At 32.5% G+C, this 13,728-nt stretch overlaps 2 protein-coding genes across 2 annotated transcripts; both read right to left on the bottom strand.

Moving 5' to 3' along the window:
• Positions 1 to 2,546: 2,546 nt before the first annotated feature.
• On the bottom strand, positions 2,547 to 4,019 carry LOC145088582 (Microsomal signal peptidase 25 kDa subunit (SPC25)). Its single transcript, XM_079026951.1, has 5 exons — positions 3,805 to 4,019; positions 3,548 to 3,699; positions 3,297 to 3,378; positions 2,935 to 3,080; positions 2,547 to 2,838 (listed from the first exon to the last, which is right to left on the bottom strand). Exons 1-5 carry the CDS (start codon positions 3,913 to 3,915, stop codon positions 2,742 to 2,744), a joined length of 588 nt encoding a protein of 195 aa, XP_078883077.1. The 5' UTR covers positions 3,916 to 4,019; the 3' UTR covers positions 2,547 to 2,741.
• A 482-nt stretch (positions 4,020 to 4,501) lies between these two features.
• Positions 4,502 to 7,437, bottom strand: PXN (Mitochondrial substrate carrier family protein). The gene is made up of 11 exons (XM_079026950.1): positions 7,110 to 7,437; positions 6,962 to 7,039; positions 6,802 to 6,876; positions 5,941 to 6,071; positions 5,775 to 5,829; positions 5,593 to 5,676; positions 5,417 to 5,485; positions 5,245 to 5,349; positions 5,099 to 5,167; positions 4,957 to 5,011; positions 4,502 to 4,882 (listed from the first exon to the last, which is right to left on the bottom strand). Exons 1-11 carry the CDS (start codon positions 7,188 to 7,190, stop codon positions 4,698 to 4,700), a joined length of 987 nt encoding a protein of 328 aa, XP_078883076.1. The 5' UTR covers positions 7,191 to 7,437; the 3' UTR covers positions 4,502 to 4,697.
• Between the last annotated feature and the right edge of the window lie 6,291 nt (positions 7,438 to 13,728).

Raw genomic sequence — 13,728 nt, 5'->3', positions numbered from 1 at the left:
ATACAAGGTTGTCAAGTGTACCAAACTCAGAAATCATTGCATACCCATCATGTTGGTCTTCTTCAATCCTTAGCAATCCCAGAGCAAGTTTGGGATGATATCTCCATGGATTTCATGGAAGGGCTGCCGAATTCAAATGGGTTTAATGTCATTCTCGTGGTCGTGGACCGACTATCAAAATACTCACATTTCATAGCATTGAAGCACCCGTTCACCGCAACATCGGTGACAACCATATTCATTAAGGAAGTTGTAAGGCTTCATGGGTTTCCAAAAACTATAGTCTCTAACAGGGGACAAGGTTTTATGAGCTTATTTTGGCGAGAGTTATTCAAATTGCAGGGTACCAACCTACTCCAAAGCACCGCCTATCACCTGCAGACGAATGGGCAAATGGAGATAATCAATAAATCGGTGGAGCTCTACCTTCGATGCTTCATACAAGGGAAACCCTGGACTTGGTCTAAATGGCTACATTGGGCTGAGTTTTGGCATAGTACTGCTTATCACACCTCTGGAAAGATCACGGTGTTCAAGGCTTTATATGGTCGTGACCCCCCAAGAGTTTTGAGGCTGCAGACAGGGGAAACAATTGTATCCAATGTGGAAGAACAACTCCTGGAAAGGGACGCAATTTTAGATGATTTGAAAGGCCACCTCATTCAAACCTAGCAAAAGATGAGACAAATAGCAGACAAGAGCCATATAGAAGTGTCCTTCACTGAAGGGGAATGGGTTTTCCTGAGATTACAACCTTACCGCCAACAATCAATGGCTAAAAGGCCATTCCATAAGTTGGTTGCCCACTACTATGGGCCATATTTGATCATCCAGAAGATAGGGAAAGTAGCCTACAAGCTCCAACTGCCCGATTCTACACGAATCCACCCGGTGTTCCATGGTCTCAGTTAAAAAAATGCAAGAAGCGAGGCCAGATTTACCTGCCCACTTAACTGAGGAAGGGGTGCTCCAGTGGGAACTAGAAATGGTCTTGGGAGTAAGGAACCAACTGGAACAAACAGGGTCAAGAATGGAGGTCTTGATCAAATATAAGGATGTACCGAAGTTCGATTCAACTTGGGAAGACTTTGTGACGATATAACACACCTTTCCAGACTTTAACCTTGAGGACAAGGTCAATATTTAGGGAAGGGGTAATGTTGTGCACCCACCCTTACAATTCCCCTGTTAATGGCAGAGGCACAAAAAGATACCAACCAGAGAGGAGACCACAGACTAATCGTGGGCACTGCAACAAAAGAATGAGGATAGCAGTGGTATTTTGGGAATTATGGCAGATTCTCTATCATGTCCAACCTTTTTTATGGGAGTGTGTTGTTAGTAGAGGCAAACAGATAAAAGTTTTTTTTTTTCTTTCGGAGACCATAGCATCTCGAATAGCTATACCTATCATGTCTTTCATTTTCATTTTCATCTTGTAATTGTTATGAACTTTGAGAAATATTGAGTCAATCATTTATTGATTATTCGTGTTTGTGGTTAATCAATTGAGTTCATAACACATAATTTAGGTATTCTAAATGTTACTATAACTATATGTTTTATATTACTTTTACATATTAATATTTATAGGGTTCAAGGCCACTAGAGGGTATCTCTATCCCCATCCTCATTCCTGCGTTTTTATTTGAGAATTCTCCATCCCAAGTCAAGTGGGGAACTCCCTAGTCAAACCAAGTACGGATTTTAGGTTTGCCGGCTTGTATGAAGTTTTTTTTCCATCCATATCTTAATAGTTAAAACGATAATAATAAATAAATAAAATCTTGCACAAACCATCAGTAAAGAGTATTAAGATATGATTTAATATTTATTTAACGGATAGATGTTTTACAGCTAAATATTGGGAGTTCAAGTCTCATTTGAAACGAAAAATACAAATTTAGAAATGGAATAATGGATGCATATCTAAGTCATTCGAAAAATAATACTTAAGAACTATTGTTTCATAATAACTACAAAATAATATTACTATTTTTAATAAAATACATTTATCAAAAATTTAAAATATATGTTATTAAATAGTGTTTATTTCGTCCTTTTTAAATTTGCAAAAACATATAGTTGTGAACGACACCCAAGAACTTATGACCAATCATAACAAAATTCTGAATAGAGTTTTATCCAAATGACAAACTCCTTAGAATAACTTAAATGATAAATTCAAATCACCTCTTTATTGTGTTCAATGAATTACGCATAAAAATACACCATCTTGTTGTATCACGAGTTAACTCTTTCCAAAAGGATAAATCATAAATGGCATACAGAAAACAAACTTACTACCTAATAACAATTTCACGAAATCTTATCTGTAAAAACTTATGAAAATATGTTGAATTTACACAAGAAAAAGAAAACGTAAAAAGGTGATCCAACTAATACAATCCCACAATACAAAATAGTGACTGATAATGACAATGACATTGGAATTGTAGTTGCTTACCACATGAGCAATTTTCTTTTATGAAATCAAACTTTGAATATAATGATAGGACCAATTTTTTGTGACCATAACCCACATAGAAATATAAAGCATCCTCAAATGTCATATATTATTCCCCATTTCACTAAAATTATATGAAAGTTAAAGCTCAAATGCGTTTGTCCAACAATTTTTCAATATCATAAGGTTCAAACTTTCATCTCTAGATATAAAAAAAAAACCAAGTATCATCAGCCTCACCATTACTACTTTTCTTCAGTTTCTAAACTTAAATTTACTTACTTTTCTTGTGTTCTTTGGCATACTGGTTCACCAGCCCCTCAACATCTTTCCAGAAAAGACCCTCCACCAACACTCCATCCTTTGTAAACCTGCAAAACATCCATCCACCTTTAGAAACAGATAGAGGGCAAAACTGTAATTGTACTACAGCACTAGCATAAGATACATGAGATTAAGAGAGAGACCATTTTGTAACACTTTTGGTGAACTCCACTGTTGGGTTTGCAGAAATAGATTTGGGATCTGCACTGGCTATGGTAAGTGTATACATATCAGAGAATCTAGGCAACTTTGAAGATATCATCAACCCAGTGCTCTTGTAAGCAGACCCCTGTCAAAATATTACACAATGAGATAATAAAACCTTTATAGAAAGAGATGTTATAGATGTTTGATTCTGATGCAAGCATATAACTAATCAATGAACAATTGAAGTAATACAGCATCTATAAAATTCAAAAGTAGATTGAATTGTTGTCTATGAATAATCTCGTTAGAACAAAAGGTTTCAATTATAACTGAAAAAGAGAAGAGAAGAGAAACTTACTGCTGGAGGATATGTAAACAAAATCGCGTTCTTTTCCTTGGTGTAGATGATCAGCTGCAATATCCCGTTGAATATCACATACTTGCAATAGTCAAGGATTAAACACACTCAATTTTGAAAAAGTGACAGTATAATGGATTCATCATGCATAAAAAAAAAAAGGGAAAAAAGCAAATGTGAGTCCATAGGAAGTTTCAGTTACTTATTTTTGAAACAAAATGCACCCAAAAACTACAGATCAAAAAGGATATAATCCAATGCACCCGATGAGATAATTTTTATTATCAGGGAATTTCTTGTTGTAAAACTGAGCAAATAGGGCGATAATGATAACGATCGCACCAATCAACAATCGAACATTACTCAGTCTAACATCTTCACTGTAACCGCGGCTTGCCACGATCTAAAACACAAATAAATCCAAAAACGATTATGAAACCCTTAAGCATACAAAAAAAAATTAGAGAATTTTGAATTCGAGATGTGCGGAAATGAAGTTGTGTTGTACCTCGGATACAGATTCATCGAGTAAGTACTTGATAGAGTGATGATCCAAGAGATTGGCCTTCTTAGGGTTTTTGGTAGGGGGATTGGCGATGGTGCCGTCGGTGGTCGTCATCTCCGATTCCTTTTCCTGTTTTTACGATTCAGAATGTCTAGGGTTTGTCTAAAAATCTGGATTTGGGGTTTATTTATTTGCTGCATCCGGTAGTAAATGGAAACCCGACGAGAATTTACAACAAACCGGTCAACATATATTGAAAAGTACACATTAAGCCCTCCAAAAATAACTTTTAGGTTATGGACCACAAAAGCATGATCAAGTATCAAACAAGAGTAGAAAAAAAGACATAATGCAATTACTCATGTAAGTTCATAAACTGACGATGTATATTTTGATTTATCTTGTTTTTAAAGGATCTTTGGATAGTTGAAGCCTATGAGATTTTTACAACATTATTTATTTTTTCCATACATACCAAATCATTGCACTTCTAAAAAAGTTACATTAGAATCAATTAACTATAAATACAATTCGTCTTTGATAGCTTTTTTTTCATCAACATTTCAATTTAATTATTGACCTCACAACTGGAACAACAAATGAAAAATTACATTACTACCAAGTCTATTACCCTCGTTTTCAAGAGATTTGGAACAACATATGAAAGGATAAGAAAGGTGGGGCTAATACAAATACAAGATTGACCTCACAACACCAATCTCATGACACTTTATAACATCATCTTTTACACCACCAATACCATACAATTATGAATTATCCACTGAACGATACACCATACATTCAAATATAACTAACAATCATCATTACTTCCTTACTAATTCTTTCAATGAAAAGAGCAATTGTGGAAGTGTATTTTATTTGAGAAGCACCAGTGGTCATGAGGGTTTGGATTTAGCTGCTTCCTTCAACAGCAACCAGCGAGCTCCATTCACAAGTTCTTCCTTTACCATGAACAAAACAGCAGCAGCAAGAACACTTTGCACTATCTTAGTGCTCATTCCTTTGTAAAAACCATGGAACCCTTCATAACGTATCATCTTTAATATCGCATCCAGTGTGCCTAATGGAAAACACATCATGTAGGTAAGAACTAACAGCCTTCTTTTTTTTTTTGTCTCTGATTAACTCACATACCTTTATACTGATGCTTTTTGTCTACCCCAATCGCTTGCTTTGCTTGAAGTCTCGACTACAAAAAAAAAAAAAAAAAAAAAGTATTTATTAAATGGGAAATGTAATTTTTTTTTTTTTGTATATAGAGCTTCAAAGTACTTACCTTTACAACTAAAAGAGGATACGTTACAACTGTAGCTCCAAGTTTTGCCAATGCCCCAAGCAAAAATACCTAAAGTAAATCACAATACATTAATATTAATCTTTATATGATTATAAGAAAATCTAGAGGTTTATTCAACTACTTGCCTCTAAAGCAGTTACGCCTTTGTTACTGTTGCTCAAAGTGCGACGTTGCTTTAAATTCTTTAGTAGGGTCTCGTACAGCATAAACTGTATGGAAGGATTGCTGACCTGGCAGAAGCAGATAGGGGCAAAAGTGACAATCGTACAGCATTGAAAGAAGGTAATTGACACGTACCATAACCAATGTTGGGAAAACCCCTTTCCAGAATCCCCAGACTCCAGCTTCATCAAAAACTTCTTGAACCTACAAGAATAGCAAACAAACTTCGGAATGAGCTATTCCATTCTTTCCATGATTCCGTTGTTCTAAGAAACTACCTTAGTTTCATAAGATTAAGGATTAATACATACCGCATTGCTAGTTCCAAAAGGAGGTGGTTCGTTTCCTCCAACAATTGGTTCCACCTTGTTTGATGGAGATTTCTTTGTGTGAGTCTGCAAAAGTAGATTTATTATATGAACGAGTGAAAAAAAATCTTGGTTTTTGCAGTAGCATTTAAAGAAAATCTAGAAAGAAAGATATAGATTCTCACCTGCATACGGGTAACTACTACCCATATAGGATTTGTCAGCAGCACATTCACACACCTAAAAGACAAGACATTTTCTTAAAAATTAAAATCAAATAAATTGAATATGATTCATGAAGAAAGAAAGAAATAGAGAAATAAAATGTTTTAATATACAAGTTTCAAATACCCTGACATAGCAGCCACCATGAGTGATGAAAGCATCCCAACTGATCCATCACCAGCTCCTTCCTTTTTACGTCTAAGTGCTGTAGCTTCAGCCTTGCTCCTGAATATTTGATAGAAATAATAGTAAACACCCTGTAAAACCATACAAAATAGGATCACAAGAATTAGAGATATTTACAAGACTAAAATCAGATTCTTCAATGAGTTGATAAACTCACCCTGTGTATCTACAATTTAGTATCTATTTGCAACCCAAAATAGTTCTGAGTTACAAGCTGTAATTGCAATTGTAATGATACATAAGATCCAAAAAGAGGAAGTATGGAACAAACTGATCAAAGGTCTAATCATGGATATGTCTTCAAATGAAAACAAAAACAATAATGATAACCACATAAGATTTCAAGAAAAGAATGGGCCTAGTGATAAACAAACCCACATCACAGTATGCATTAAGATGGCACGTTTTCCATTGCAGTGGGACCACTTGATATCCACACATATAAATACCAATTCCAGAATTTAGGTTGCTTCATGTGAATGTGTAAAAAATTCACAAAATTGACCTTCAAAAAAGTGACCACGATATATTTGGCTTTTTTCTAATAGAAATGTACATAAACTGAATTTATTTTACAGAAAGTGATTGTGATGAGATATGATGTAAACATAAAACAACCCGATTTTAAAATTGTCAATTTACAATTGCTTGGAAAGATCAGATAGCACGTTAAGGTTTTCGTCTATCTCTTCCCGCAATTCAATGACAGCAGAACAGAGGTGAGCATAAACTAAAACCATAATCCTAATTCCTAATTCCAATATTATCCTTCCTGCTTTGAAGAAGAGATTCTGAGCTCACCTGTGAACATGCCGTGCCTACCAGCGAGGGCGTCAAGCCACCGTATAGTCGGCCCCACCCTTCATGCTGAACAACCTAAAATGATCAACAGAATCACTCCATTAAAATCACAGTTAAACTCCTAAATACAATTAAGTTGAAAACTAAGCAAGAGGATTACCTGATACATCTGTTCAACCGTCCCCGCCTTTTTCTTCTCTTTCTTCGGATCTCTATCGGTTTGTTGACGCGTGTTTACCTATGATTAGTCAATCATAAAATATCGATCGGCAAACAAATTAATCTACACGAAGATCAAAATTACTTACAGTTTGGAGAGGATAAGTGATGAGCTGAGCGATGATTCCACCACCTGCGCCGGCGAGTCCATTGATTAAAGCGTCGGACATATCTTTCTCTTTCTCTCACCCTCTCCCTCCCTCTCTCTCTCCTCGTTTGATAAAAAAAATTGGGGGATTTAGAGAGAGAAAGAGTGTGTTTGTGTGTGTTTTAGTGTTTGTACGTGTTTTTAGAGAGAGAAAACGGCAAGAAACTGTTAAGAAATGATGTCCGGTGCGAGTAGCATCGTGAATTGGGTTTTCTATGGATGACCATATGACTGTTGACTTATTGACACTTCAGGCACGCACCAAACTCAAAGGACGATGGTTGTAAATAAGGTAAGGTAATATAGCCAAGCTTCAAACCTTGCAATACATGCTTTAATGGTTAGACTTTGCGTTTATCAAAACGTAACAAGACAATCAAATTTTGATATATATATAAATACTAGTTTATAATACGTGTAAACACGTTTACAAACTTAATTAAATTTTAATACTAAGAATTTAAAATTATTAATCACTTATTTTAAATAAATTATTAATTAAGAAATTTTTTAGCTATATAAAATTATAATCATTGCTTTAAATAAATATATAAAATTATATCACTTTATAATTTGTGTTAATTTTATTTAATTTTCATTCTAATATTATTAATTTAATGTAATTAGAATGAAAAATTTAAAATTTAAAATGGAGATTCAATAGGTTAGCAAGTGACATGCATTAATTAGGAGACATAATAGAGTGACACATGACAAAAGAAAAATAAAATATGCATTAATTATAAAACCTAATATGGTGACACATGTTAAAAGGAGAATAAAACTATTCTTTTATTATAATATATATATATATATATATATATATATATATATATATATATATATATATTGAAAAATTAAATATCCTCTTACATTTTATTCCTACTTATCTTCGTATCAAATTAAATGTTGACATGTGGCACATTTAATAAAATTGATAATATTTTAGTCCACTTGTCATCATTTAATGTGGATAGGAGAATAGTAGAAATAAAATGTAAGAGAATATTTAATTTCTCATATATATTTACTATCATCCAATTATATAATAAGTTTTATATTAACGAAAACCTAATGTTTTCACATGTCAATGTTCATTTAGAAGGTGTTTGGCTAGGGAAAAAATAGACTGTTTATTGCTTATTGCTTAATCACACCACAATAAACAAATTTAAGTTGTGAATCGAAGTTTTTAAAAATCAGCTTATTGCGGTAGGAATAAGCAAAATAAGCTGATTTTAATAAGCAATTGGGGAAATGTTTATTGTTTATTGGGTATTTTACTCATATAAGTTGTTTTATTTTGCTAAACACTTAAATGTTTATTGTTTATTGTTTGTTCCCACCGCAATAAGCTAATTCAAACACATTTTAAAAAAATGTTTATTCTCACCACAATAAGCAAATAAGCAATAAGCTAATAAGCTAAAAACTATTTATCCAAATACCCTCTTAATCTTACATATAGACACCGGTTTACAATCATATTAAAACCTTGCATTTTAAAAAGTCGGTTAACATTACAAAAGCATGTCTTAGATCAAATCTAAGGAGAAACAAAAACTTTTTTGTGACCACAGAAGTTCACTCGTGATAATTATGGGCTACTTGGAAATAATGTCAAAACTAGACCTTAAAATAAATAAATAAATAAACATGTTATGCAAAAAAAAAAAAAATACGCATTTTCATGCCTTACCATGTTATTTTGGCACCAAGCTTTACACAGCCGCCTAGGTTGTTTTCGGGACGTCTACAACACGCATCGACGTCATGACACACATTGACGCCACCATAGCGCGTTACTTAGAACCATGCTTAGGACACTGGATTTGGCCACTTCTATCGTGGATTAAAAAAAATCCTTCTATGTTTTTTCTTCTTATTTATAGTTACTAGTGTAATATTTTAGACAAAATTGCAAGAATGGTCCATGTGGTAGGTCAAAACTAGCAACTTTGGTCCAAAATGGGTTTGACTCGCAAGGATGGTCCAATAGTTTCGTTTTGTTGCGAGTTTAGTCCAATTTCCTATGAACTTTTTTATAACGACGAATTGTCCCCTTATTATTTTATTTTCCATTTTTCTTTTATTACAATAATTAAAAAACAAAAAACAATTAAAAATAAAATCTTTCTCTCTCTCTCTCTCTCTCTCTCTCTCTCTCTATATATATATATATATATATATATATATATATATATATATATATATATATATATATATATATGAACACACAAAAAATAATAAAAAATCTAGCATATAAGAACACATAAAAAAATACGAATTTCCTAAATCCTAAACTTGTAACCATGAAAGAGATAGAGTTCAGTGGTTTAGAATGGAACCCCAAATATACACAAATCCAAATACACACACAAAGATACAAAGATATGCATATTTGGGATGTGAGGCGGAGTATAAATCGTCATTTGAACACGTGAATTCTCTCCTTCTCCGTTTTCAAGATATGTTGAGTCGTCCATCGTGTCTCTTATCTGGAGACACCGTCTTCAATATCTGATGAGCATCAAGGGGTGACAACAAGTAAACTCTGAATGTTCATATCTCGATGATGGTTAAGGATGATAAATCTTCTTCTTCGGCATGAGGATTTTCATCTGAAACCCTAAACGACGACTGAATCCCTAAAAACTAGAAGGGTGGCGGCTGAAACCCTAAATACAAGCACACACAAAACCCTGGCGACGCACCATCTCCGATATGTTTCGTCCTCCATCATTTCGTCTTTGAATCTGATAATAATTTTTAGGGGCGGTGAAATGATTCAAGTGCAGGTGTAGGTTTCATAGTAGAAATCGATTCAGGTAGTGGTGAAGGGCCTTGAAACACCGATAAGGGTTTCAGATCGACGGTGAGAGGGATAATCGGAAAAGGACAACTGTGGCGGTGCTCTTTCAGATCTTCACGAGGCTGCTAGGCAGCTGATGAAGGCCATCGGACGGAGATATATTGATGATGTCCATGAGCGGTGGTGACATGGATTAGATATCTAAAAAAAACCCCACCTTGGAAACATCCATGGAGTCGATTTTCAGAAACTCGCCCCTTGTTATTTTTCAGAAATTTTCCGAAACATCCACGAAGTCGATTTCATAGGTTTTCATCATTGCTTTATGGGTTTTTGAGAGGCAATGATAGAATCATGTATATTAGATCCAGGAACACCAGAATCAGGTATGCACAAGCCCATATTAATTAAGATGGAAGACATGAAGAAAATGAACTGTTCTTGGGTAAAAAGAAAAAAATGTGGGGGAATACAGTGGAGAGAGAGAGAGAGAGAGAGGATATTTTATGTTTGTTCTATTTTTAATTGTTTTTAATTATTGTAATAAAAGAAAATTGGAAAATAAAATAATAAGGGGCAAATCCATCATTATAAAAAAGTTCATAGGAAATTGGACTAAACTCGCAACAAAACGAAACTATTGGACCATCCTTGCGAGCGAATCCTATTTTGGACCAAAGTTGCTAGTTTTGACATACCACGGGGACCATTCTTGCAATTTTGTCAATATTTTAAGACTAACTTTCTGACACTTCTACTTAAAATCAAGCAACTTTTACATTTTTACCCTTATTTAAAATTTCCAAAAAAATATGGAAAAAGATAAAAATCCTAATAACCAAGTGAACACGATCCTTCTTTCCAAATATCGGTTGATTCCTCTTCCTATTAGCAGATCGTTGTTCAAGAATTTTCCTTTTTCTTCGCATGTGGCTGTTGTTTCTTCTCCTTTCGCCAGTCGTCGTTGCTTCCGTGCCCTTCGCTGGTAGCCGGTACTGAGATGGAACCGTGAAAACAGAGTATTTCATAGGTGTTGATTATATTCCCGATTTCATTTTATCATATTATATTTGTTTCTATCGGTTCATAAATTTTTCAACATAATCGTAAGTTTTTCACAATATGAAAAATAAAACAAATGTAATATAACCTAATTTTTGTTTTAGGTTTTGCATGATAGAGAGTTAGTGGTCATTTGCCTAAAAAATTAATATGTACATGTCCATTCATTTGTTTCTACAAGGTCAAAGATTAATGAAGACTAAATGGAAATTAAAGACCAATATTTCCAAGAATAATATTCCCAACTAGAGACGTGGTTCAAAGTTTTATTAGACACACAAATGGACAGTTTCATGAAAGCCCTGTTGATCGACTTCGACTTATCAAAAACGAGTGCATTTGCATAATTTGATATCAATGAGAAATTTTATATATGAATGAAGTCGTAGCATATTTGTGAATGGTTTTATTGCTAACGGAGTTTTATATTCTAAAATACGTTCACTTGACATTTGAATAATAAGTTTTTTTTATGAATAAATAAAAACGCAAATTTGATTTTCATAAGCAATAAATTGAGGGAAAAAAAAGAAAAAACATTGAATCATTTGGTTGAATATTTTAATAGACATAGAGGTGGCATATATTATCCATTTATAACTCTTTATTATTTTTTTTGTAAACTTTAAATAACAGTAAAAATGTCAAAAATAATTTATTTTAAGGTATATATAAGGGAAAAGGGAATATACATTACAGCCCCACCTATATAAAGATTACGGTTAATAGATTCACGATTAATACTTCAAGATGTAAATTCAAGATCGACACAATAGAGTTTAGGTTTTAGGGTTTAGAGTTTAGTTTTTAGGTTTAGAGTTTAGGGTTTAGTGTTTAGGGTTTAGGTTTAGGGTTTAGGGTTTAGGGTTTATGTTTAGGGTTTAGTAATGTTCACTTAGGTGAAGTAATAAACGATAATGGAGGAAAGAAAACAGAGATGGTAAAACGATAATGAAAGAAAGAAATGTTATGGAAAATGATATATTTACCAAGTGAAACCAAACCGGGTATATTTAGCGAGTTAAAACGACATATTTTAGAAGTTTAATTAGTACCTAAGCTTAGGTTAAGCTGTAATGTATATTTCGTATCCCCATATATATATATATATATATATATATATATATATATATATATATATATATATAGGATATAGATCCGGTAAGAAAATTTTTTTGGTAGGAATGTAAGAAGTTTTTTTCTACATATTTTTTTGACGAACAAAAGAAATGAATCACTAGATGATTCATTTGTAAGATGATTCACAAAAAAAAATTCACAAAAAAACATCTTTATGATTCATTTTTAAGTAAATTAAGAAAAAATTCACTTTTGTGACAATTTTAGTGAATAACAACAAAATCATTGTATAAATGAATCATCGAGATGTTTTTTTGAGAATTTTTTTTCTTGTGAATCATCTTACAAATGAGTCATATAATGATTCATTTTGTTTGTTCGCGAAAAAAATATGTAGAAAATAAACTTTTTACCTTCTTACCAAAAATTTCCTTCTTGTTTGATCTTGATTCTACATATATATATATATATATATATATATATATATATATATATATATATATATATGTTGGGGTGCAAAGTTATTCATTCATGACTTTGTAAATGTTTGACTTTTGTAAAACCCACTTGCATGTGGTGTTTTAGCCTTTAGACCTATTTGTTACTTAGAGTGAGAGAGAGACATGTAAACACCTCTATAAATAGTGGGTTCATACTTCATATCACTTGTAGATGTGTGCTTGAGAGATGTAAAAGTGAGTGTGTAAGTGTGTGTTATTTATGTAGTCTAGATCTAGATTCTTTTTGTGTAACACCATATACATTCAATATATCTCTTAAACACCCAAATCACCATGTTCAATTGTGCAAGTTTTAATTCCGCATGTATATATATATATATATATATATATATATATATATATATATATATATATATATATATATTTATAGGGAAGAGTTATATGGAAAATGAATGATTAGGGCAACACATATTTGAACCAATGAAAACATGACAACACATCACTTCCACAATACATTACTTGTGAAGAAAGAAATGGACACGTGTCATTTGATTATTGGTTCCGGTAGATATTGCCCTAGTTATTTGTTCTATATATATATATATATATATATATATATATATATATATATATATATATATATATATATATATATATATATATATATATATATATATATATATATATATATATATATATATATATATATATATATATATCAGAGTTAGAATGCAACCATATCCGATAATTTTACTATAAATTTTTACATTCTCAATTCTCAAATACAAAGTCCATCTAGAGTCTACAGCCATAGTGTAATTAATGAAATGGGCCTGAATCTTCAACCTGCATATGCAATGTTTCGTAATTAATTTTATGTACTATATAAAAGATCCATACGAAGGTACAAAAGGTCATTAAATATGTAAAAAAACATGAAAGGTCATTCAACTAGCCCAACAAAAAAGATGACATCAACTGATGAACAACAAAAAGGTAACAAAATTTTAAAGAAGATATATTAACAATACATGCCACGTGAAGATTGAAAATGAATAAAATTTTGGAGCAAAATGACATCGAAATGGAAGAATTGAAAAATAACAATATATGTATCGATACCAACAATGAGAATGATAATTATA

Source organism: Lactuca serriola, chromosome 2 (assembly GCF_051521515.1).
Source record: "Lactuca serriola cultivar US96UC23 chromosome 2, Lser_US96UC23_V15, whole genome shotgun sequence".
Taxonomy (NCBI): domain Eukaryota; kingdom Viridiplantae; phylum Streptophyta; class Magnoliopsida; order Asterales; family Asteraceae; genus Lactuca; species Lactuca serriola.
Note: the sequence above shows the minus strand (reverse complement) of the source record. Positions and strands in the feature narration are given on the sequence as shown.